Below are 27,820 nucleotides of genomic sequence, written 5' to 3' on the forward strand. Positions count from 1 at the left end.
TGTCTTTTAAAAGAAAATCTGAGCATTTGTCATGTTAGAAGAGATTGTTTGCTGGGGGCCAGGGGACAGGGGCTGGGGCGCAGGTGGCTGGTGGCTCACACCTGTAATCCTAGCAACTCAGGAGACAGAGATCAGAAGGATCGTGGCTCAAAGCCAGCCCCAGGCTAGACCTATCTTGAAAAGCCCATCACAAAAAAGGGGTGAAAGGATGCTGATAGAGTGGCTCAAGGTGTAGGCCTTGAGTTCAAACCCCAGTGCCAGAAAAAAAATTTTAAGAAGAGATTGATTTTGCCTGTCCCCTCAAGGGAAAAAATACATTAACATAATGTATTTGATTTTTGAAACTTGAAAGTATAAAAAAATCATTTGCTTAAAGCTGTCACAATAACAAATTCTGACCAACATTCTCAGGAAGGGCCACATCTAGGAAATATTTTTAAATAGTTTCCTTCCCTGCTGTTTCTGCTTTCTCTTCCTTTCTGCCTGATCTTAGTGTCTTTGTCATAACTCAGCCTTCTTTTATGTTCAGGGTGCTCATATTCTCTTATTAACTCTTCAGTACACAGGAAAACAATTTGATAAACCAATTTATTATTTTATTGCTGAATTAAAAAAAATATTTTTTGAACCAGGCATGGTGGCACACACCTGTAATTCCAGCATTTGGCAGGCTGAGGTTGAGGCCAGCCTGGGTGCATAGTGATACTCTGTCTCCAAAAAATCCAAAAAGGAAACATTTCCAAACACAGTAATCTTGTCAGAAAAAATGTTTAATTTAAATTTATCTTCAGTAGCATTCTTTTTTATTATCACTGTATTAGGATTTTATTGCCTTTAGTCTTACCAGTAAACTATCTGTAACCATGAAACTGAGGTTTAATCTGAGTATTGCAAATAAGCTCTATTATTTGAAACACTGTACTATTTGAAACATTGCAGATAAATAAACTGCTGTCTAACACAGTTGTATGCTAAAATTTATTCAATTAGTTATGGACGGTTGAACCTAGAATAACCTTTTAAGTATTCTACTAAAATCACTATTGAATATAGTAGCTCATGCCTATCATCCTAGCTACTTGGGAGACTGAGACTGGGAGGATCATGGCTGAGGACAGCTCAAGTAAACAGTTTGTGAGATCCTCTTTCCAAAAATAACCAGAGCAAATGGACAGGAGGTGTGGTTCACATAGAAGAGCACCTGCTTTGCAAATGTGAAGCTTTGGGTTTGAACCCCAGTCCCAACAAGACAAAACAAAATCACTGTTGAAGATACAGCAGGAGAATTAGGAAATAATGTTTTTGTTTTTTCCTGTTGTTATTTTAACAGTACTGGAAATTGAATTCAGAGCCTTGTATTTGCTTGCTAGGCTAGTGCTCTACCACCAGAGCCATGATGCCAGCCCTTTTTGCTTTTAGTTTATTTTTCAGATAGGGTCTCAAGATTTTTGCCCTGGGTTGGCCTAGGAACCACAGTCCTCCTACTTCTGCCTCCCCCATAGCTGTACACCATCACACCTGACTTGTTGAGATAGTATATCACTAACTTTATGCCTGGGCTTACCTGGACCTGCAGTCCTCCCATCTCTGCAAAATAGGTTTTTAAATAATTTTAAATAAGGTGTATGTTATGATTTTGGGAGATATATAATTCAGTCATAATTTATTATAAAAGTCTGCACTAAATTTTTAACATGTTTATACCAATAATAATTCTTATGGGTTCCAGTCTTCACTTTGCCATAACTAGTTTGAGTCCTTGGTCAAGTCATTCATTTTATGTGAGCCTATTTCTTGATCTGTAATAAGAAACAGCTGAGAAAGACCTTTGTAATGTGAAATTTTTGGATTTCACGCTAACATGAAAGTAATTATATCTCCACTGAATTTTTGTACTTTTTGAAAGGAATCTGTGGAGAGAATATTGTGGGAATGAGGTATGGAAGGGCCTATAGAAACATCTGTCTGAAGCAAGCACTCAGCAGCATAGATAAGACAGGAGTGGTGCTTTTCAGGGCAGGCATAATGTGTCCTTTTTGTTTTCTTTGACCTTACTGGGGAGTGTTTCCTTTTAAAATGTTACATAATAATAAAAAGCTTCAGTACTTTCTACTCCTTGGTACTTAACAAAGTAACTATAATGGGAGTATAAATAAACACAAGAAGTTGCAAGTGTGTGCTATAAATTTTCTTTGGTTATAGTCTCCTTTGTTATTTTTGTACTAGTCCTACCTTAACCAAGTCCTTGGAATAGTGTGCTGTATTGGTAATGTTTTACAACCACTTTGCAGTTTGAAGTGCTATGGCTTGACACCAAGGAATGGAAAGGAAGTGAAATAAATTTACATTATCACCTGCTTCTGGCCCTGTCAAATTCCTACCAAGTTTTGTTCCTTCCTTCCTTCCTTCCAACTGGGATTTGAACTCAGGGCTTCACCCTTAGTAAATCAGCAGGTGTTCTACCTCTTGAGCCAACCTCCAGTTCATTTTTGCTTTATTTTGGAGAATATATTTGCCAGGCTGGCCATAAAATGTGATCTTCCCAATCTCAGCCTCCTAAGTAGCTTGAATTACAGGCATGAGCCACTGGCACCAAGCCTATTTTCATTTATTATTAAGGTGTTCATTTCTTTTAAATTTATTTACTTATTTTTGGCAGTACTTGGGTTTGAACTCAGGGTCATGCTTGCCATGTAGGTGCTCTACTGCTTGAACCATGCTTCAGCACATTTTGCTCTGGTTATTTTGGGGACAGGGTCTTGCTCTTTTCCCAGGCTGGCCTAGACAGCAGCCCTTCTATTTTATGCTTCCCACCATTAATTGGATAGCAAGCACAAGCCACCACACCCAGCTTTTTTTTTTTTTTTTCTTTATGCAGACTGGTCTGGAACTGTGATCCTCCTGATCTCAACCTTCCAAGTAACTAGAATTGCACAATTACAGGCATGAGCCAGCAGCATGATTAATACTTCTCCCTGTGTCTGAACCTCTCAGCTCACTTAAAAAACTTTTTAGAGCAACCTCTCTTCATACTGCTCCTGAGATATTGCTTCCTTACTAAGTCAGAGTAAAAGTAGACAGAGAGAGGAGAGAGAGAAATATTGATTTCAAAGTAAACCATTGACTCATTATTTGCAGTAACTCCATTCTGTGGCGTTGCCATGAACAATGAATTCATTGTTCAGAATGCTGAACCATGGCTCCTAGAGGAGATACAGAGTTAGATTTTTGTGAGTGTCTGGTCTCAACATTTTTGTGAGCCATTCAGTAACCTTGCTTTATGAGTATGTGTATTTTAAGGTACCTTATTTACGATATATTGTTAATTCTTTGACCAATAACACTACAACTCATGCCTAAACTTAGCTTAGTAGTCATGTATTTTTTACAACAGACACATTACAGCCTTTGTGTAGTTAGGAACACTTCCCAGCACTTCACTCTTCTGTGGAGGACATTTCAAACAGAAAAGTCTCCAACAAAAAGCACAAAGATAGGGCTAGGATCATGACTCAAATAGTAGAATACTTGCCTAGCATGCAGAAGGCCCTGGGTTCAGTCCCCAGCACCAACAAAAACAAAAACAAATAAAGCACAAAAATGTGGGAAACATGGCAGTAAATGGACCATGAAAAGAATACTTGTTTATGGCATGAGAAATGAAAGAAGAAGGCAGAATGTTGCCTTGTTTGACCTCTGCTGAAAATGTGCATGTTGGGCAATCAGAATTTTATGCCTATCTTCTGCTGTTCATAAGCACTATGAAAGTGCTGTAGATACTGATTTGGGAGTATTTATAAGTAACTTAGCCTAGCACATGAAGTCACAAACATGAACTTGCAGGAAATGAGGATCAATTTTGCATACATGTTAATTAACCCACAGATAATGTGCATAGAAATAATTCTGTTTCAGACACAAAAGAGATCATTTCTATTTTTCAACTTGATACGACTATGTAATGAGTGGCATTTGTTGGAGGAGATTAGGGTAAAAATGTCATCACTTATCCCACTGCTTTCTCTTTAGCCTTAATGCCTGCTTGCAGTTTTAAGGCAAGAACTGAGCAGTTTATGACTTGAGAATTATCTAGCATCTTTGTTAAAATCTTAAGCAACTCAATGTAAGGCGATTGTTTATTCCTAAACCCCTAGCCATTGGGAAAGTAGCTGTTGGTCATAAATCTTTCTCTTCTACCCAGTTTTTAAAATTGCTAACTCTGGGGCTAGCAGAGTATCTTAAGTGGTTAAGAGCCCCTGCCTAGCAAGCATGAGACCGAGTTCAAACCCCAGTGCCAAGAAAAAAATAGAAAATATAAATAAATAAGTAAAATTGTTAACTCTTTTTAATTTAATAATTTTTTTTGTTTTATTGTACCTGTGTTGCTTACTGTAAACTGCCTGAAATCCTTTTGGTAGATAAAGTGTAAGTAAATACATTTATTGATTTAAAAAAGTACTTCACATAATTGTCTAAGATGGGAATGACCTTAGATACAACTTCCATAGAAAAATTAGAAAGATGATTCTCCAATTTGGGGCCATCATATAAGAGGAAAAGTCTTACATTAATTGGCCTTTCTACACATTTACAACAATGTACAAATAGGACAAAAATAAATACTTAATTTTGAAATTGTTCTTCCATCTAATATTATGCATTGGTTCTATAGGCTTTGTTGCGGAGCAGTTTCTAAATAACACAGCCACTCAACTGACATACCATGGATTGTGTGAACTAACTTCAACGGTTCAGGAAGGAGAACTTTGTGTGTTTTTTCGGAATAATCATTTTAGCACCATGACCAAATACAAGGTATGATATAGATACAGCTATTTAATTATTATCCCAAATCAAAGGAACTTGATTTAGAAATGTCTTTTGATCTGCTTAAAAACAGAAAATTTTAGCATAATACTCCTTAACCATCAAATTGTGAAGTTAATTATATCTTTGTCTGCAACTGATTAGCAATTGAAGTATTACCTTGAATCAGGTTTTGGTTTTGGTTCTTTTGGTGGTACTGGGTTTGAACTCAGGACCTCATACATACTAGGCAGGTGCTCTGCACTTGAGCCACTCCACCAACCCTTTTTTGTGTTGGGTATTTTCATGACACAGTCTTGCTAACTACTTGCCTGGGCTGGATTCGAACTGTGATCCTCTGGCCAGTTTTTGTTTCCAAATTAAGTTTCAACTTCTTTTTCACAGATTACGCATTGTCAAGTACTTACATATTTATTATTTTGATGAGCTTAGGTGCATTCAGAGTGGTATGCTGTGGGCAGTTTTTATTTCATTTTATTTTATTTGTGACAGGGTCTTGATATGCTGGCCTTAAACTCACAATCCTCCTGCCTCAGTTTCCTGAGTGCTGGGATCATGGTTATGTATCACCTTGCACAGCTAGATAGTACTTATTTCACCTGGTGCCTGTGGCTCACACCTGAAATCCTAGCTACTCAGGAGGCAGAGATCAGGAGGATCACTGTTTGAAGCCAGCCCAGGCAAATAGTTCAAGAGACCCTATCTTAAAAATTCTCAACACAAAAAAGGGCTGGCGGGGTAACTCAAATAGTAGAGTGCCTGCCTAGCAAACGTGAGACCCTGAGTTCAAGCCCCAGTAAATAAATAGATAAATAGATAGTATTTATAATTCCCTAAAAGAAGGAAAATCTCCTATAATAGGCTGTAGTGACTTCTAATGATGGGTGTTTATACTTGAGGCTAAAGGAGATCAGAAATTAAATTTGCCTTAAAATGGGTGCAGTGTGGTGCATGCCTATAATATAATCTCAGCTACTTGGGAGGGTAAGATAAGAGGATTGCAAGTTCCAGGCCAGCATGGACTACATAGCAAGACCCTATATTTAAAAAAAAAAAAAAAAAAAGCCTTCATGTCAGTGTTTGCTAATATTAAAGTTATCATTGTGACTTTAACTTTTTACAGTGCCACTTATGGCTCTGCCAAAAACAAACAAACAAACAAAAAGCCCATTTACTGATTCATTCAATGTTTTTATTGACTCTTGCATCTATCCCTTTTGTTTTTACAGGTAGCACTAGTTCAGGAGTTTATCCGTTTTTACCTAGACCTGTAGTAGAATGTTCATAGCACTTCATGCCCAGAGGTTAAAAATACAAAATATGTTCTGCTTTTCCCTGTATCAACACTGCCTCAGCCATGATGGTGCCTACTCACTGATAATCCTCATCCACAGACACATTTTATACTTTCTTATTTCCACAGTTATTGCCATTCTTCTTTCTCCTTAATCTCTATTTAGGAAGCTCTTCTCACTACCTTTGTATAATCAAATATTACCCATCCTTTAAGAAGCATTCCAAATAGTAAAGGTACCTCTTTTCTCCTTAAACCAGTGGTTCTGAACTCAGATTGTCTGCTAGAACTGCCTGAGTAGATTTTTAAAAGTATGAATGCCCAGAACTTACCACTAACTCAATTAAATTAGAATCTCTGGAGGAGCTGGGACCTGAGCATCAGTTTTTTTGTTTTTTGTACTCAACACTGTGTTACACCCAAGTCCTGCATCAGTATTTTTAAATGCTCCAGAGGTGATTTTAATGTACATCTGAGATTGAAGACCACTGCTCTTGTCACCCTCTAGCTAGTGGCCACATATCCTTATTTAGTACCTGGTGACCAGTTCACTTTCCATGTACTTTGAAAATAGCTTATTCAAGCCATAAGTCACATCTTCATATTTCCTTCAGTGCTTTAACCAGTGAATTACACAGAATAGTATAAAATGTTTTGTTTGTTTACTAAAGCTCTCACTCTCCTATCAGTCTCTTAGTTATAGTAAGAGTTCATTTGTATTGCTTCATCATTCTAGCTAGGTATGTGCTAGATGTGGGCCAACAGCCATCCACACTACTCAGAAACCTAAGGCCAAAGGATGTCAAAATCAGAATTATTGCCACATAGCAAATACTGCTAAGTCATTCTGCTTTACTTCACTTTTCCAAGTCTAGAATTTATCCATTTATTTAACAAAGCTCAACTAAATGCTGGCACTATAGCCACGAGTAAGATAGTTGTAGGGTCTTCCACTTAAGTACCTTCAAATTTGGCAAGGGATAAAAGTTAAATAATTATTAGTTTATTTCTATTGAGATACTTTCTGTAAAGGATGCACACAACAAGCTGTGAGTGCTTTGGGGCATGTTGGGAAAGACTTCCTTAAGGAGATCACATTTACACTGAAACTGGAGGGTTAGGGATGTAGCTCAGTGGTGGAATGCTTGCCTAGCATGCTTGAGACCCTGGGTTAAATCCCCAGCACTACAAAAAGGAAAACAAAAAGTCCTGAAACCTAAAAAATGAATCTTCTGGAATTTAATCAGTTAGGGGAGAATAAAAAGGATTAACTAAGTAGATGCAACATGTATACAAAGGCCCTGAGAAGGAAAAGAGCTTGACTCCTTACACTCCTTACAGAATTAAAAGAAAGTCCATGAGGCTGAAGCCTAGTAAATAAGAGGCATTGATGTAAAGCTAAGTAGATACCCAGGCATCTATCTTGTAGAGACTTGAGTTAAGAGAAGAAACTAACCTTCATGGCCCTAGTAGTTCTTTTTGTTCTCTTTGTGGCCTAAGAGTGAGCAAGAATAAAGTAGTTCTGTGGAAAAACAAGGTCTTTGGCTGTCATTGGTGGTTGTCATACAATCCCCCAAAACTGAACTCCCAATGCTCTCTTTTCCATTAAGGACTTAATCCCCAAGTGGGAAGTCCTTCATCAGTTAGCTCAGTATTCCCAGCATTCTTGTATGGTTGAAGAGAGGGTTTCTGTGTCTGGATTAAGCATGCCTTTCTATGAGATAGTAGTAGCCTAGGAAATGTTTGCTTTCTTCTGTTTCTCTGTTCCCAAGATGTTCTCAATAAGTCTTATTCTGTGGCTAAACAACATATCATTCGTGTTGTTATCTCCTTGCTCCTTGTATGACATTAAGGTGCTCTGCACATTGAGGCAAGAGTAAATATGAACTCAGAAGACTGTTGCAAGTAATGGAAGAGATTATGGACTAGAATGGTAAAGAAGTGGAGAGTAGACAGATTTCAAAGACATTTAGGAGATATAATCAGCCAGATTTGGCGATTGGACTTGAAAAATTTGGGGTACTGTGTTAGTGGTATTTCTCCTTATTGAAACAGAAGAGAAGAATGTCATGAGATCAGCCTGTAGCTGTTAGAGGTCCTTCTGAGGCATCCCTCCAAGTGAAAATATGGGGTAAATGGTTCAGTTCTGCAAGAACTTTGGTATAATGATAGAAATTGGGGTTTTATAAGAGAAATATTGTAATTTGGGGATTTGCAAGGAAAATGTGGAATCAGAAGAAAAGACAAGGCCTAGGATAAAGATGTGAGGAGTACCAACATTTAAAGACAAACTAGAGGAGTAAGAACCAGCACTGCAGATAGAGAAAGAAGAGAACAAGAGGAAAACTAAAGAATAATGTGTTTGGGAAGCTAAGGGTGAAAGAATGTTTCAGGAAAGATGGAACTTGCAGTAAAGTACCGTTGGAAAAATAGGTAAGATAAGAACACTAGGGATGGAAAGGAAGAAGAGTCCAACAGGGGAGAACCCAAATAGAGTTGGTTAAGACCTGACTGCAATGTCAGGGAGTAGAAAGAATATATAGGCAAATGCTCTTATAGACATGTTGGCTCATAGCTTTAGTAAATATGGAACCATGGAGGGGTGAAACAGAGCCTCTTTATGCTTCCCAGGCTAGCTTCAAACACGTGGGCTCAAGCAATCCTCCCACCTCAGCCTCCTAGAGGACTAGAGGCACACATCAATGCACCTAACTTTTTTATTTTTAATAGGAGAGACTTGATCATGTTTAAACATTGAATGACTCAACAGACAGGAAAACGTTGAAGATTCAGGAGAGGGGATAATTGATGTTAGAAAGTTCCTAGGAAGATGAAAAAAAGGATAGAAGATTGACCTTTGATTTTAACTCTCCATTATAAAGGAAAGGAATAGATTAGGTATACACTTTTGTCAGTTTGATGGCAGGAAGAGAAAGGTACTGTTTGGGGATGCTTCTGTTTTCTCTGTTAAGTGGAGGGCAAGATCATTTATTGAGCCTGAGTAGGTATGAGAAGGTATGGTTCTGGATTTGAAGAAGCAAAGTTTAAAAATCGTTCTTAAGTTAAACTGGTCATGGTGGCACAAGCCTATATTCCCAGCACTCTGGAGGCTAAGGCAGAAGGATCATGAGTTTAAGGCCAGTCTGGCTGTCATATTGAAACTATGTTTCAAAAAAGAAAACAGTCCTTGCCAGGTGTGGTAGCAGTGCACCCATGGTCCCAGCTATTCAGAAGGCTGAGACAGGAGGATCTCTTGAGTCAAGTTCAAGGCTAAGCTGGGCTAGAGAGGGAGACCCTGTGTCAATGAAAAACAAAACAAAAAGTTCTTAGAGAACCTGAAAGAACAACACTAGGACAATAAAATTCAGGAAGCATTACAGGGCACTGCTGAGGGTAGTGAATTTTTGTTGTTGTTGTTTTGTTTTGCTTTTTACAGTGCTGGGTATGGAACCCAGGGCCTCACACATATGAGTTCTGTGCTTGCCTTGCTTGTGCCAGGCCCTGGATTCAATCCCATCACCACCAAATTTTTCCTAAATGACTGTGCCACTTTTATGATTTTTCTACATTCGTAGTCATCAGAGTGCAGGCATGAAGAATGTACCTCATTTGTCATTGTACTTTTGGGGCTTTGTTAAGTAAGTGCAGCAAAGAGTAGAAGAGCAAAGCAGTTTAGGAACATAATGCTGCTGTGGACATAATGGTATTGTTCAAATTTATAGAGATAAATATATACAGAAAAAAAGAAAGGACTAGGGCATGACTCAACTGGTAGAGTGCTAGCAAGCACAAAGCCCTGAGTTAAACCCCAGAACTTCCAGATTGGGAAATAGAGAGGAGGAGGGGGAGACAGGGAGGGAGGGAGGGAGGGAGAGAGAGAGAGAGAGAGAGAGAGAGAGAATGAACATAATGGAGAGAGAAATGAAAGATATGATCCTCCCCCCATCCCCAAGTACTGGTGATTCAACCCAGGACCTTTCACTTGCTAGGCAAGCACTCTACCACTTGAACTACACCCCAGCCTCCAAAGGTATGATCCTTGAGCAATAATAAACACTATATTAACCAGTAAGAACTACAAGCAGATATCAAAATGTAATATCCTCAGTAAATTTGAAGAGAAAAAATGGCTCACAGCCCATCATGGTATGCCAGGGATGTAAATTCTACAGATGATTGGAGGCAGAACTAATGCATATAAAAAAATTAAAGGTCAGTCCTAGGTTCTGGGGTTGTGACTGAATGTACCATATATTAGGATATAATTTAGAGCTGGGGGATGTAGTCCAGTGGGCTCTACATTGAATCCCCAGAACCAAAACATAAAAGAAAAATAGAGTCTGTAGAAGAAGACAAGAAAACTAACAGTGCCAGGTGATTTAGTGGTGTAATAGAACTAGGTGCAAAATAGTTTGGTGTACAAAGCAAGAGCAATAATAGAGAGAAAGGAAAATTGGTATGGATTAGATGAGTCATATAGGTTTAATTTTTAAAAAGCAAACAAAACCAGGCAATATGGTAGCATTTTTGGCAACTCTTTCCTACTTATTACCTGTTGTTTTTTTTTTCAGGAACTTATATATAGTACTTTTGCTTTGTTTTGAGAAATGCTATCACAAACCCCGCAAAGCTGTTTATAAGTCACATATTAGTTGAGTATGCCAAGAACTCTTATTTCTTATTATATTGTAGTGTACTAATTATAAGCTACATTCAAAGCAACAAATATATTATATATGTTGTACTGATCTGATAAACATAATTAATATACTTTAAATGTGCAGATTAAAATTATTCCTTAAGTAAGGGCTGGTGGCATGCCCCAACCACCTGCCTAGCAAGTACAAAGCTCTGAGTTTAAACCCCAGTACCACCAAAAAAATTTTTTCCCTTAAATATGTTAGCTACTTTTGATGAATTAACACTCCTTTTTTGTTGTCATTTCTTATTAAGGGTCAGTTGTATTTGTTGGTAACAGACCAGGGGTTTCTTACAGAAGAAAAAATTGTTTGGGAAAGCCTACACAATGTAGATGGTGATGGAAATTTCTGTGATTCAGAATTTCATCTTCGGCCTCCTTCAGATCCTGAAACTGTATACAAAGGACAGCAAGATCAGATAGATCAGGTAAATTTGTTTTATTTTGCTCATACTGTCTAGAATGCATTTTCTTAACTTACAACTACTCTGAAGATTGAGGCAGGAGAATTGCTTGAGCCCACAAATTTGAGGCCAGTTTGTGCAACAGAACCAGATTCTGTCTCAGGGAAAAAAGAAAAGCATAATCTTCACAAATGTCAATTCAGTTATCTAAAACTTTTGATTCATTCATTAATTTGTGAGATTTTCCTGACACTTCCTGAAAAGGAACTGATCGTGTCTGTGTACATTAGTTACACACTTTAGTTCTGAAAACCAGATCACACTAAACTGTGAAGGTTATGGTAAGGAGTTTAAGTTTTGCTCTAGTTGCAGTAGGAGAGCTCTGATGAGTGTTAAATATGGAAGTGGCACGATTGGCTTCTTCATTTTATAAAAAAAGACCACTAGTGAAGGGTGCATTGACGAACCCAGGTACAAGCGGAGAGACCAGCAATCCAAGAAAGAAGTGATGATGGCTTAGCTGTGGGTGGCAGAGCTGAAGAGATGAGCACATACTTGAGACATAACTTGAGTAGTCAGAAAAAACAGTAAAGAGGAAGTCCATAAGATGGAACACACTGGATCTAAAAGGGTTGGAGGTGTAGCTCAACCAGTAGAGTACCTGCCTAGCAAGCACAAATCCCTGAGTTCAAACCCAGGTACCATCAAAAAAAAAGAAACAGAGAAGAAGTAGATGGGTATTGTAACCTTAGAGCCCAAGGTAAAGAATAGCAGACACTTATTGCAGGGGCTGCACTAGTGAGCACAACTTCACATAGAACTGAGACAGGTGAAGTTTTTACCTACAGTAGGTGGGCAGGCTCAGAGCTACAATATGTTAATACTCAAAGTATGGCAGTGACATGAAGATTCATGATTGAGGCATGAGTGTGGTTATGTTAGACAACTGACACTTTGCCCATAACAATTGAACTGTTCATTTGGCCACTGTTCAATGAGCTGTTGTATTCCTGAACTATAAGTAAGTCATCTTGGGATTAGAAATCATTCAGGCTCTTCCTCCACGATGCTACAGTAGTGGAGGAAGTGTAGAATTTCTATAGCCACTGTATGTAAAGCATGCTGGAGTGGAGGGAGTGAGAGCAAAGCAGTAGGTTATCACAGTGGGCCAGTTAGAAGGCATCGTGATTGGTGTCTGTGCAAGCAGGTGGAAGATCACCAAGTTTGAAGAGCAGACCTTGAAGGACAGAGGAAAAATTCTTGACACTAGTAAGACAGTTGTGCTATGATGTAGTGTGTGTGTGTGTGTGTGTGTGTGTGTGTGTGTGGTCATCATAGGCAATGACCTTTTGCATGTCCTCTAAGTTACTTACATTCTCTTATTTTGAGTGTGATGGGAGCTTGAGAGTATACAGAGCCATCAAATGTCATTCAGCACTAACTCTTAATAAAGTGGTTATTAAGTTAGATAGCAGAACTTCTGGCCAAGTTCTTTTTCTCATAGGAAATAATCTACATGTGTACATGGTAGGAGGAGTAAGGTGGTTAAGTAATTAAATTTGACTGTATTATAGCTAGCTAAGTTTGCTTAAAAATCACCTTTTGGGCTGGGCATGGGAGCATACAGCTATAATCCCAGCATTCAGGAGACTGAGACAGGAGGATTGCCAATTCAAAGCCAACCTCGGCTTCATAGCAAGACTCTGTCTCAAATCAAATGAATACTCAAATGAATAAAAATTCCATCTTTTGGAAGAAAATTGAGTAAACTTGAAAAGTTCTTAGAATTTTTCTCATAGAAAACTTTTATGGCATTAAATGGATAAGAAAGCAGATTTCCATAGTTTTATAGGATGGGAGATGTGTTTGGGTTTGTGAATGTAGAAGAATATTAGGTAGATAATTGTGAATTGTTAGCAAGAGTTATCTCTGCATAAAAATATTATGGTGATTTAAAGGTTTTTGTATTTAGTACTAGAATTTGAACTCAGGGCCTCACACTTGCTAGGCAAGCCCCCTACCACCTAAACCACATCTCCAGCCCTTTCTGCTTTAGTTATTTCCACATAGGGTCTCACTGTTTTTGCCCAAGCTGGTCTCAGACTGCCTACCTATTCCTCCCATGTAGCTGGAATCACAGGTGCACCATCACTCTCGCTTATTTTTTGAGATGGGGTCTCTAACTTTTCGCCCAGGCTAGCTTTAAACCTCAATCCTCCTGATCTCCTCCTCCCAAGCAGCTGAGATTATAGGGGTGAGCCACCATGCCTGGCTAAACTTAATATTTGTGGCTTCCTGTTTTGTCTGCATTTTATACAAGCATGTGTTTCTTTTGTAAATAGGAGAAATTCTTTTGGGTTTTTTATTTTGTTTGTTTGTTTTGGTTTTTTGGGTCCAGGCTGGCCTAAAACATTAAGCTCTTGTATGTTTTTTAAAGAACCATTCTCATTTGCATTCATTAGTTCTTAGAACTTAAAATGGTTATAATTCAATTCCTTAGGACTATCTCATGGCATTATCTCTACAACAAGAGCAGCAGAGTCAAGAGATCAATTGGGAACAAATCCCAGAAGGACTCAGTGACTTGGAACTAGCAAAGAAGCTGCAAGAGGAAGAGGATAGGCGGGCTTCCCAGTACTATCAGGAACAAGAGCAGGCAGCAGCAGCTGCAGCCGCTGCTTCTACACAGGCCCAGGTAAAAAGCAGTGCTGTGATTCTTAAATACAGAGGTCACTTTAGCAAGAAAAATATCTCTGCTTGAGATAAAAAAAAATTTTTTAATTAGTTATTGTCACTTCAGCTATGTTAGCATCCTAGCACCTATGGATATTTTTACATTGCCCTAAGTTTATGGCTATCTGAATATATTTCTCATTTAGTAAAATTATATTTATAGAGGTTTTGATATGAAGAGTTTTCAAATTATTTTCTTTAATGTTGTAACAAAATAAATCAAACTGAACACCATGCTTTCTATGAGCTCAAGGCAGTCTGAGTTACTACTGGAAAGAATACAGATGATGACGCAGAGAGACGTGGCTTTGCGTTTTTTGGGCCTGTTTCCCTGTCCTAGTTGCAACACCGTGGACAAAGTCCTCTGCCTCCCATAGCCTCATTTGCACTTTCAGAAAAATAGAAGATAATACTTAACTCTTAGGTTTCAGGGGAAGAACAAGTAATGGTAGCACTTAACCAAATTTCTGACATATACTAAGTATTCAAGGGTAGGACCTTTCTTCTTTTCGTTTTACTCAGTTAACATTTTAAGCACTGAAAAGATGACTTACATGGATTTCTATATGTTGAATATCATATCATTAAATAAAAAATATTCTCCCTTTTATGTTATCTGTTCCATGCGAAAGTGTTCCTTTTGATTTGGGTATACAAGAAAGCATGATGTCTTTTGAGGTCTTATGAAAATAAATTTCCCAGTAAAATAAGTGTAAAATTTAAGTTTCTAGATCAAATGTTAGCTACCCCAAGCTTAATAGTTAAATCCTACCATGTTATAAATAGCTTTTCACTCAGAAAGTTCTGTGATTTCACAGAATACACTTATTTTACACTTTCAGTTCTCAGGATTTTTTTCTCCTGTTAAGATGCCTTTACTATAGTTAGTTGTTTTTTTTTTTTTTCTTTTGGCAGTACTGTGGCTTGAACTCAGGGCCTCGCACTTGCTAGAAAAGGGCTCCACCACCTGAGCCATACCTCCAACCCTATTATAGTATTTAATGAAGTCTTAAAGAACTATCAGTTTACCAAAAGTTGTCACTTTCTTTAATATTTTTCAAACTTTAAGAAATATTTCTTAAATCAGATACTTATATGTGATTTGTTCACTAGACATTCCATTTATTTGGAACAACAAATACATTAATGAATTATATCTAGAAGAAAGTACTCAGATTCTCTGTAATGTAACAAATCTATATACCAGTAGCTTCTTTCCCCTTAATTGTGTCTTTCACTCTTGTGATGTTTTTCTCTAGACAACTATGATTAAGTACTTAGAACAGTCGGAGTGATTTCTTCCCGGGTGTTTTTCTTTTAAAGCCAGCTCAGCCAGCACAAGCCTCTCCATCAGGTGGAAGACAATCTGCAAATAGTGAACGTAAACGAAAGGAAGTTCGGGAAAAGGATAAAGACAAAGAAAAGGAAAAAAACAGCTGTGTCATTTTGTAACAAATGTTGGCTTCTGTTGGAATGCCTATATGTGTTGAGAAACAAAACAGGAGAAAAGGAAGAAAAATGATAAATACCGTCTGTGCCTGATTTCCCAATGGATTTTGTTCATGCTTTTTCAGGGGAAAGGTTGTTACTTTGTTACAATCAGACTTTTTCAAGTCACACAATGCACTCTATGAGCTGGAGTTTCATGTTACAAGTTGGAAATGCTGTGTGTTGTCATCCATGAAAAGTACTGCAGTTGTAGTCAGATGAGCAAATCACAGCATGTTTTGTGTCATAGTGACATTCATAACTCATCAGTTAGTAAGCTATGTTGTCTTCTGTTCTAACAATGAATGGAGGTAATTGACTTAGTCTGATTCCTTTCTGAAATCTAAATATTAGCACAATAGGTTCCGAAATTTTTACAATGTTAAATTATGATCTAATCCATGAGAAACCAGGGGTTTAATATAGGGATTTAAAAGTGGGGAGTGGGGGCGGGGGGAGGAGACAAAAACTAGCAGGAATAAAGAATCTTTAATTGTATATTGGAGTGGTTCAGCCGTTGGTCAGCTTTACCTTTCTTTAGTAGTGTACATTTTAGATACTATCTTGAGAACTGATAATGGAGCTTGGATTCAATTTAGATTGAAAAAAATAAAGATTTGTGTTTCTTTTCCAATAGCAAAAAATTACACAACACTAATACTTATAACCTTTCCAAATCAGATATTAATGACTTTGTAGTATTAGGAAATTTTGAGGAATTTTGAAATCTCTAAATAGGTAACCTGGACCATAGTTAGTATTTATTAACAGCATGATAAGTGAGGAGATGACAGTGGATTGTAGGCCTTGTAAATATGAGGATGTAGAAAGCAGATAGTTCAATGTCTACCTTTTTCTAGAATTACCTTGAACCTTAAATTTTAAATCATGTTTATTGCTATAAAATTAAGTATACTTATTAAAACAAAAAGCACATTTCTAAAAGAAAGTTAGAGATAATCTCTGAGTCTAGTGAAAAAACAATAAGTCTGAGCGTAGATAAGAGTTTGAAGGAAATTATGTAAAGGCAATCAGATTTTTTTAACTTATGAGAACCAAATAAACCTAAAACATCTTATAGTGTTTATAGGATTCAGAAAGAATATTTATTTAACTTTATTATGAGGCAAGACATATTTTCCTGTATTTCTAGATATAGTTTGGAAAACTATCCTTAATAGTCCTTTTTATATGCTTTGTATTTTGAATTCGTTTTAGTCATTTTTTAAAAGACTGTTGCTGCTGCAAGTAGTTGTGTGATTTACATTCTAAGCCTCAGTAAATTTGTGTATTTAAGAGCATCACAACGTGAGCAACCAATTAGATAATGTTTCTTGTGGTCTGGTGGTGATGAAAGACTACAAAACATGTGGTGTGGATTTTATTAAGCTATGTCATTAACTTTCTCCATGATCCAAAACCAGTTATAGGAAGAGTCTGTATGTAAAAACTAATGTCTTATCTGTGGAAGGAATTATTCTAAGAGAAAAAAAAATCCAGGGCCAAGCTATACTTTTTCTGTCCTTCTATATTGCATGTCTGTTTATGTTATACAATTTGTTATTTCTTCAGATGTCCTGTGTTAGCATGGTAAGTACCAGAGAACCTATCTGGGATATAAAACTTGGATATAAAATATTTCGTGAGTCTCTTGATTACAACACAGAATACGTGTACATTGGTAATCAGATGTACTACAGAACTCTCTGTTGGCTTGAGCAGGTTGACCTCAATCCAAGTTTACTCTTGATATCACTCTGTTGAAGGAGAAAACTCAAACCTCAAGGTTTATTTTTCCCAGACAGATAATAGTCACAGTGCATTGTATTTTACTTTGAAAAAACAAAACAATAAACCTTGAACAATTTTTAAAAAACATATTTGAGACATATTTTCCATAATTATATACTTATCTATTTATTGCCCTTGAAGAATATATATGTAGAAGTTATTCTTCTATTACTTGTTACTATCTTAATTTGTTCCAAAGATAATACTGCCATTCTACATTCCCTCTAAGGAAAAGCAAAACAAAAACAACAGAAAACCAGCAGTGCTGCTATCAGATAAATAGATATCAATGGATACTTGTGAGAAAAACTTTTTAAAAATTCAGTGTGTTTGTTAATTCAGTTTTTTTCTATGTAACATTTCCAAGTCAGACTTTATTACATTCCTTGAATTTAGTTTGATATACCAAGAGTAATAACAAAATATTTGCTTTGATTACTGTGGAAGGGAGGAAGTAAATGTTCAATTCCATTAAAACAAAGAAATTTCTCAGATATACTCTTCTCTCTTCTTGAAAGTTACAAAGGATTTAGAGCTATTGTGTCTTTATTTTCTTATATTTTGCTCAAGGTAACAAACTATTTGGGCATTTCATTGCTGGTTTGAATACATATGAATTTGATAGTGGTATTTTAAAGTTTTGTTTTTTACATATTTTGGTACAGTTGAAGTAGTTACATATTCATTGCTAGCAGACATTAGAATTTAAACATTTTTGGTTTTAATGTTTATAAGCTAGATTACAAACACACTGGAATCAATGTGTGCAGTCTGCATTTGAGCTAGCAAAAGAGGAAGATGAATGCATGGATATGGTCACTGTGCTTTCTTGCTTTCAAAACATATTTCTTAAGGTTAATAGCCAATCTTTGTTAACAATATGAAAAATTTCTTAATTTCTAATCCCACTGTATCAACAATGCTGTGACATATAATAGCTTTTCGTACTTAGGAGCACTTAAATTGTGTATGTGCGTATGTGTGTATATGTGTGCACACACACTGAATCAAAGTTCCAACCCTCCTATTCTCAAAGAAATTGGGAACGTGCCATACAATTTAAGAGACACCATTTTAAGAGTACATAGGCTGGTGATGCTACTCAGTGACATCAGGCACAAATAAATAAATAGAAACAAAACCACACACACATATGTACGTATACTGAGCAGTGCAGCATGAGGCAGCTAAAACTGGCATTGGCTATACACCACCTGTACAGTGTGCTCAGGTAAAGAACCTCTTCCATGTTTCAAGGTCAGGCTAGTGTTTAAATGAGGCAGGGATTTAAATTTAGGATTAACTTTTGGACTATATCTTGTTTTTATTATCTCATATTGCTTGAGTTTAACTACTTATCTCATATTATATTTTGAATTCTTCCTCATCCTTCTTGATCTTGGCTTAACTAAGAAAGTTGATATCAGAAATTACTTCACCAAACCCAACATTAACCATTTTGTACTTAAAACCTTTTTAGCATTTTGTTTTCAGTGAACTCAGTTTGCAGAGCTTGAGAGGAAAGAGAACTGGAAGACAAATGTTTGAGGAAAGAATACTATGGTCCCTATGTCAATGTTGACATATGAAGCAGGTATCTGTAAAATGAAGGCAAGAATTTCCAGGACTGGGGCTGGAGATGTAGCTCAAGTGGTAGAGAGCCTGCTTACCAAGTACAAGGCACTAAGTACCATCCCCACCAAAAAAAAAAAAAAATTGCAAAACTGTCCTCAGTCTTATTTATTTAAATTGTCTTTTAAAAAGCAAAGGGCAGGCAGGGCACAGTGGCTCACACCTATAGTCCTAGCTACTAGGGAGTATGGGGAGGATTGTGGTTCAAGGTCAGCCCAGGCAAACTGTGAGACCTCATCTTAACCAATAACAAACTGGACATGCTGATATACACCTACTATACCAGTTCTGTTGGAAATGCAAATAGGAAGATCCCAATCCATGCTGTAAATAGAAGACCTTTTTCAAAAAATAACTGAAGCAAATAGATCTGGGAGTGTGCCTCAAGTGAGTACAAGGCACTGAATTCAAACCCCAGTACTAAAACAACAAAAACAACGACATCAGAAAACCCCACCACATTGAGTACATTTTGCTTAACTTTCTTATGCATCATACCAGTTATTTTAAAACAATCTACAGGTTTTACCTATCACAATCTTAACCATACAGCTTACAAAATAGTTGAAAATGTACTAATATTTGATAAAATAAGGTGGAGGCATTAAACTAGTCTATGTTTTGTATTTTAAGAAACTTGGCATGTGAAATTCTGGTCATTTTGTGTTCAAACACCTGACTTTCAATGGGTGTAGTGGTGCATATCAGTAATCCCAGCACCTGTGATGCCTATGCAAAAGGATTACAAGTTTGAGGCTAGACTAGGCTACATAGTGAGACCCCGTCTCAAACAAAACAACTCTGTTTATCTTGCCTCAGGCAAACATTCTGTGCCCTCGACTTACTCTAAATATATGAAGGATGTTCACTCTTTTCTCTCTCCCCTCCCTTCTCCTCCCCTTCTTCTCTTTCTTCCTCTCTCCCCCACTTTCTATCTGTCTCTCCTTCTTTCTCTCTCTGATTTTAGTGCTTTGCACTCCTGAGGAGAAGGCATAATTTAAGCACTAAGTATTACTTAAATTATCAAGAATACTGCTTAAATCATAAAAAAAAAATTACATATCTTTTGTTCTTAAAAGTCCAGACTTTTCTAGTGACTTAAGTCAGTTTTTTTTAAGGCTGTCAAGGCTTGTAGAATTATCCTACTTTTGAGTGTGGTATCATATCTTCCAAGAATGTGTGTACACTTGCTTTTGTGTTTGGTAGACTATAGTATCAGAATCAAAAGTGTTTGGGAAGTATAAAAAAGCACTTAAAAATCTGTTTTTTCCAATATCTTTCACATAACTGTTTAGATTCTCTTTGCCTTTTCCTCCACAGAATAAAGCACAGTGCTGTCTGGTAACTAATACATATGAAAACTGCTTTGCATGGGTGGAATTGATTTACATATCCCCAATACTATCATTTGGGGGCTATTTAAATTATGTTTTTAGTACAAAATGTAATTTGATCACGTGCAATTAAGTTCCTTTTAGGCAGTGACTGAAAATGGGACAGGAACTCATTGGAATCTTAGAGTTCATGGGCTATCTGGTCATTTGGTGTCAAGTGTTACTAATGCCCAACACTGCTAAAACTGTTAGGAAAACATCATAAGGAATTGGGCTTACTTGTCTCAGGTGACATTTTAAAATAAACTAGAACTTAAAATTAAAGGCTTCCTAAACAAAATAAACTGCAAAACAGAGAAGATGGAATCTGATGGCAAATTGCAGATGCTAGTAAGGTTAGCTTATTTTGAAGATCTGAGTTTTAATTCATACATGTCTTTTACTTCACTGTGGTGTTTCTGTTGTTAGAAAATAGTTTTCTAAATTGTTATATACATAGATATCTTTATGAGAAGGTTTCTAGTTTCTAATTTCACTCCTCTGATCTCAAGAATATTAAACAAACAGGGTAAAAATATCTGACTGTTGCCTAAGTTTGACTTTGTTCTATTGTCTTGAGAAAGAGATATACACTTGTCTAACTAACCGGTATTTTTAGAGCATGGTACCATCTCAGATAAGATGTTGAAATACTGTGGCAGAAATACAAAATCAACAGATTCAAAGAACAAAAAGAGATTTTATTCTATAATAAGCCTTTCTACTCTATCTGATGTTAATTATAAAGATTTCTTCAAATCAATGAATAATCTGTCACTGGTAATTTTTAAGAACTTTATTTCTATCAGCATGTAATATCTTATGTTGAAAGGCAAGGATGCCTTATAAATTAGAGGATGCACAAAGAAAAATTCTTTGGAAAATAATCCTGGCTCCTTTGGCACTAGTCATTATTTTATAGCTTTAGTCAGGAAATGGAAATACCCATATGAATTCACAAATCACTGATCTGCCCAAATGGGCATTGCAATTGAAATACCCTGCAAAGCAGTTGGAACTAATGAAATGTGTTTTAAGACTGAGATTTGGTATTTAATCTTTGAAGATTATGTCCCTCAAAATTTTGTCAGAATTTTTGTTATTGTTCTTTTTTACGTATTAGTTTTATGTATGAAGTAACCATTTTTTCCAGGGGACATAGTATATCTTAGCTTTGGAGGTTTTAAAAAATGAGGCTTTGCAAAGCCCCCAGTGGTTTGTATTAAAAGGCCATTTTCTCAATAAAATGACAACTACTGTTGTCACAGACCCACACATCACAAGTAGGACAATGTAGATGATTGGTGTCTGATGGCTAAATAATAGCAAAAGGGGTCATCTCCAAGGTGCCCAGGGGCATTTCTCACTGCTAGTGCATGCGGGTCTTGCACTGGGCAGAATCATTGAGTTGAAACACATATGGAGAAAGGCAAATGAAATGGAGTAATGACTGATGAGAAGTTGTCATCTTGAAATACAGCAAGAAATTGAAGCAAGTTTTCTTCCTCCACTTTTGTGTGGGACTAATGGGTTTAGGAATTTACTGTGACAGGTAGCTCTCTCTGTGCCGGGCCAAGATTGTCAATTGCAGTAAATTTATCAAGGAGATTAAGTCTATAAATTTGTGTTTGAGTGCCTATTTTTTCTCTTCACTTCCCTTTCTATCTTAATATCCTTTCTACTTCTGAAGTAATTCATCTGTTTTTCTTTTTGACCAGCTTTAATTCCAATTAAAGAACAATAGCACCCTAAAGAGTAGCAGGAAAGAGTTTTGAAATAAAATACATTGTTTGAATAAAAATATCTAAATGCATCTACCCAGCTTAGGGCTGAACTGATTTCTATGAAGTAAATTTATTATTTTAACTGCTAATTATGATAAAAACTACTTTTAAAATGATGTCTTAAATAAGTTTCAAAAGTTTCACTTTTGGAAGATATTCCTAAAAAGACATTAAATATACATGAGAAAGTATAAAATATTTCTGACAACATTATTCAGTGTTATTCAACATTTCATGTTTATTGTATCACAAATATAGTGTCATTGTTGGATAAGTTTTTGTTAATATACTTAAAACTGTAACCAGTGAATAACACCTGTAGTATTTTTTATTATAGATTATATTTTATTTCAATAAACTTTGATATTTAGACCAAACAGTCTTTCTGATATGTATATTTGTCCACTAAGCTACTTCTTAGAAAGCTAGGAAGAGTGGGGAGTTGGCATTTTGAATCACATTTACCTAGGATTAACTCAAGCTTTGATAAATACAGTTTTGGGTTTTTTCCCCACAAGAGGCAGTAAATAAATACTAACTGTAACCCACATACTAGCCAACTATCTGATTCCAGTGGTAGATTAGTTATATCTTATACTTCATGGAGGACTAGTTAGGAAAAGTTGAAAAGGGGTTGTTTCTCTTTACAATAAGCCAATCCCAAATAAAATTGTTGTTGTCCAACAATGTCATTCCAAACCAGCTGATATCTAACATTTCTCAGAAAGTTTTCATGAACTCAGCCCTCTAAGCAGAATTAATCATTCCACATTGCATTTTGCGAAGATCCCCTCCTCTATAGCACATAAGGTTGACGTAAGTGAGCCTCTTAAAGATGGATTACATGTTCTTACTCTTTTGATTTTCATGATCTTTGGCACTTAGAACTCAGATGTCTAGAGGAATCTTTAACTGTGTCCATACTATGTAGTTATTGCTTGCCTGATCTTTCAGTAAGATAACTAAGTAGGGTTATTGATCTGATTTCTTCTTTAATGTAAAAATTAGATAGAACAAAAATCCTTAATCCTGATTTTCCCTGGGTGTCATCCTGTCATTTCCTGGAACCAATGGAAGAACAGCTGAAGAGCAGCAGCCTCAGCAAGCCCACAGTAAGCAGCTTTTCTCCTCCATGTTGTGCCCTTCTTGAAAGTCTCTCCTCACATATATGACCCCTGACGGACGCACCTCTCCACTTGTTGAAACTAAGATCTGAAACTGAGCAATCTGACCCAAGAGCTTGCACTCACAGATACATCTGGAAGGAGTCAAATAAGTCTCGGCCAGATCTGAGTTTAAGTTCTGATTCTGGACTTTTAAAGTTACATCTGTTTCAGATTCTACAGAAATCTTCAAATTCAGGCCTCCGAGCTGGGTCTGGTGGCTGGCGTACACCTGAATAGCCCAGCAACATGGGAGGCTGAGGCAGGAGATCATTTGAGCTCAGGAGTTTGAGACCAGCCTGGGAAACATAGTGAAACCATGTCTCTTCCAATAAACAAACAAACAAAATAAAGAACTGAGAGTGCCAGTGGCTCACACCTGTAATCCTAGCTACTCAGGAGGAGAATACAGGAGGACCACAGTTCAAGGCCAGCCCATGCACACCAACTCCCCACACACACACAAAAGAGAAATCCTATCTCAAAAATGTTCAACACAAGGATTAGCGGAGTGGCTCGAGTTGTAGAGTGCCTTCCCAACAAGTGTGAGGCCCTGAGTTCAAACACCAGACTGACCACCAAAAAACCCACAAAACAACAAAAACTAGTACTTGACTACTCAGAGGCAGAGGTCAGGATGATCCCGTTCAAAACCAGTCCAGGCAAATAGTTTGAGAGACCCTATCTTGAAAATAACCAAGGCAAATAAAGGGCTGGTATAGTGACTCAAGTGGTAGAGTGCCTGCCTACTAAGTGTGAGGTTCTGAGTTCAAACCTCAGCAAGAAAAAAAAAAAACGCCTATTAACCATTTTTTGTAATCTCTAGCCTTAGAGCACTTCAGTCAGTTCTGCACAGCCTGATTCCTCATTTCTAAAATAGAACTGAAATTTTCTACTTCTTGAAACTGTTGTAAGGATTAAGGATAATACACATTAAGTGCCATATGTATAAACACTAGGAAAATTATAACAGATTGTCAATAACAGACAAGAGGGCCAAGAACAACTTTTCCCTTACCTATTCAAGAACTTTAAATGAGAAAAAAACCCACTTGATTATAATGATTAGAAAGGCTACTTAAGCCTTATAAAAGTAAACATTTTCTATTCTCTCCAACTATAATGATGACCTTACATGTAATGAAGGTCAGAGTGGCCCAGAGTGAAAAACATGGAACAATTAAAACTTTAATATACATGGACCAATTTAATTATGTATTCCAGATATAACTTGGGAATCATGGCATGTTTTTGAAAACTAGTTAGGTTACTTATTTATCAAGAATAAAAATATGGCCAAGCATGGTAGCACCCCAGCATTTGGGTGGATAAAGTGGGAGGATTGTGGATTTGAGGCCAACCTGGGCTACAATAATGAAACCCTGTATCAAAAATAAATAAATAAATAAATAAATAAATATGGAGAAATGGCTCAAGCAGTAAAGTGTCTGCCTCCCAAGCAGTTCAAACTCCAAGACAGACAAGAAAAATATACTTTTTTAAATATACTTCCTGAAATTACAGGAAGCTGGCTAAAAGGGTTGTATTTGTACAATGAACTGGATTTAAAGTAGTGGCATTAAATTTTAAAGCACACTGGAAGTCAAGAGCACAGGACCAAGAAAGTCATCCAGGTACAAATGAGCATGTTTAACAAAGCCAAGGCCAACTGAGACAGACTGACAGCCAAAGGCTAGCCTTATCTGAATCATTACGTAGGAAGTGAGACAAGATGGTGAATTAGAAGCTTCCTCTGTTTTACTCTGAATGAGAAGAGTGGGCTAAATAGGAGAGACTAAGTTCTGAAGAGAGAGAGGAAGAATATTGGGAATCTCAAAGGACAGCTAAAAGCATGAGGAAACAGGTGACAGAGAAAAGTAGGAAACAGTCTACAGCTCCAATCCCAGCTCCCCAAATGGGTGAGGGAGAGAAGCTGAAGACGCAACTTCTAGGTAAGCCATATGGCCCTGGCAACAACTGGCAGACCTAGCTGTGGGGCAAGCCCATCCTTCCTGCCAAGTCTCAAACTCAGTGCAGTTTTATTGTGACAATGACTACTACGTAGGCTAGCATTGGAGAAGACGTTTTGTCACTTCCCATATCTCTGAGTGCTATAGGCAGGCACAATCTTGAGATGGGGCCTATTGTTTGAGACTGAGCTATTCTAGGGACCTAAAAAGAAGGAAAAAAATGTCATAGTGTCTGGGAGGGAGATATCCACAGGAAGGACTTATGGAGAGGGGGAGTGTCTGATATGGACCCACTGAAGTTTAAGCAGCAGGGAATTCAGGTAGTGATGAGTGCAGAGTCGGTGGCCCCACCATCTCTGGGGAAAAGAGAGCCCCATCATGTGAGGATCACTGCAGAAACAGAGCTCTGAGCCCAGGGCTAACAGAGCCCTCAGCTTCCACTTCCCCATGGCAAGAGGTATGTTACTGGGAGGGAGTGAGAGCTCTGAGCCTCCAGTGTCCTCCTCAGCCTTCTCCCTCCCACCGGGTGGTCAACTGCTGAGCAGAGTCTAAAAATGGTGAAATCAGCAGGCAAAGTGCCTAGGTTCTTCAGCTCTCCCCCTTAAATACAGAAATCAGTGTGCCCCCCTCCCCCGCCCCATACATTTGGTGAATACCTCTAGACTTAGACACTTGCTGCCCTGGAGGGTACAAACTGAGGGGCCTGTGGAACATGTGGAGCCTCCACAGCCTGTAAACCTGCCTGCAATCAGCAGCAGCTTCCAGAGCACAAAGACAGGAAGCTTCTAAAGTAAAAGCGACTGACACAGCCTCAGCCCACATCAAGCACCAGCCTGTACATCAGGAACTACAAGAGACTCCAGTTAGTTTTCTTCTCTCTGAAGTAATGCTGGGGACTGGGTCTGGTGGCCTGAGCATTTGGGTGTGTGGGCATTGCCACGTCTTGTTTAAACATTGAGAATACTTCAACTGAAAGACTACAGGTGATAAAAATCTCCAGCAGTGACTTGGCCTGAGATGTACAAATCCCAACACAGAAACTAAAGAAATATGAGAAAACAAGGCAACATGACTCCTCCCAAAGACAATACTTCTGCAATAACAGACTCCAATTATTAAAGAGAACATGAATAAATGCCTGAAGAAATTCCAAGAGAATACAAATGAACAGCTGAATGAAATAAGACAATACAGGATGTGAAAGAGGAATTCAATGAGGACATAGAAATCCTAAAAAAAAAATTTAATGAAATTCTGAAAATGAAAAGCTCAATAAGTGAAATAGAAACAAACAAAAACCCTCAGTTAAAAGCTTTGCCAATAGACTGCATCAAGAAGATGACACCTCATCAGGGCCTGAAGACAAGGTAGATGAGTAAGAACGTTCAGATAATGACAAGGACAAAATTAGAAAGTACTAATGGAACATGTAAGACTTCTGGAACACCATTAAAAGACCAAATCTATGAATCACTGACACAGAAGAGTCAAAAGAGGTTCAAATTAAGGCATAGAAAACATATTCAATAATAGCAGAAAATTTCTCAAACACTGGGAAAGAGATGGTCATCCAGGTACAGGAGACTTTTAGAACATGAAACAGACAAGACCAGAAAAGAACCTCTTTTTTTTTTTTACATCACTGGAGTTTGAACTCAGGGCCTCAGGCTTGCTAGGCAGGGTCTCTTATTGCTTGAGCCACTCTGCGAGCCCTTTTTTATGATTGACTTTTTCAAGATAGGGTAGTCTCAAGAACTATTTGCCCAGAGTTGGCTTGGAACCTTGATTCTCCTGATCTCTGCCTCCTGAGTAACGAGGATTACAGGTGAGAGTCACTACCAGTGGCCCATCTGGAAAAGAACCTCTCTACATAATATTATAGTTAAATCACTGAGTATATAGAACAAGAAAAGAACATTGAAAGCACCAAGTCCCATATAAAAGTAAACCCATCAGAATAATAGATTTCTCAACAGAAACTCTAAAAACAAAGAAGGCATGGAATGATGTATTTCAAGCCTTGACAGAAGAAAAAGAAGAGTTTGAGGCCATCCTGGGCTGCTTATCAAGACCCTATCTCAAAAAAAAAAAAACCCAAACAAAGCCAAAGCCAAATTAAAAGCAAACAGCAAGCAATAACCACTCATTTGAAGGTGATCTTCTTCCTCTTAATAAGTTTCCATCATTGGTCAATTTACTCATCACATCCTACCAAGCAAGTGGAGAAGGAAATTGGTCATACACTATGATTAGTAAAATATGGTATGTTCCTCGCAGATATGATAATATAATCATGAGACTAAAAATTCTTAAGAATTCTGATACCATAAGATAGAATTCGTTCTACTATAACACCCAGCGTTTTCTAAAATTCCCATTAGCTATTAGCTTCGTAATGACTTTACTCGCCAGGGATCTGCCATGCTTGGTCCGTCTTCTTCCTAGTTCCCTGGACTCTGGAAAGCAGCCTGCCAGGGTCTGATTTCCTGCTCTTCTTCCCCCTTGACTTACTCTAAGAACAATGAAACTTCGGTGAGGGTATGAGAAGGAAGGCTTTGGATAGGGTTGTCCAATGAAATGGCCATAGGCTTCAGAATGGGGAGGAATAGGGCTCAGGCACCAGTTGTGCCATGTACGCATGTAAACACATACCATGTGTACT

The 27,820-nt window shown here is 37.4% G+C and overlaps 1 protein-coding gene across 4 annotated transcripts in view; it reads left to right on the plus strand.

Moving 5' to 3' along the window:
* Mindy2 (MINDY lysine 48 deubiquitinase 2) overlaps positions 1-27,820 on the plus strand; it is a 96,239-nt gene that overhangs the window by 63,678 nt on the left and 4,741 nt on the right. Inside the window, exons 6-9 of one of the 4 annotated variants that reach the window (XM_074066080.1) lie at positions 4,673-4,815; positions 11,075-11,248; positions 13,725-13,919; positions 15,217-15,386. In XM_074066080.1, the coding sequence (XP_073922181.1) occupies positions 4,673-4,815; positions 11,075-11,248; positions 13,725-13,919; positions 15,217-15,252 (548 nt within the window). In that variant the 3' untranslated portion in view covers positions 15,253-15,386. Of the gene's footprint in view, positions 1-4,672; positions 4,816-11,074; positions 11,249-13,724; positions 13,920-15,216; positions 27,305-27,820 lie in introns of those variants that run through there. The other 3 variants (XM_074066079.1, XM_074066078.1, XM_074066081.1) reach the window with 3 other exon arrangements.

The sequence above is a fragment of the Castor canadensis genome, chromosome 2, assembly GCF_047511655.1.
Source record: "Castor canadensis chromosome 2, mCasCan1.hap1v2, whole genome shotgun sequence".
NCBI lineage: Eukaryota > Metazoa > Chordata > Mammalia > Rodentia > Castoridae > Castor > Castor canadensis.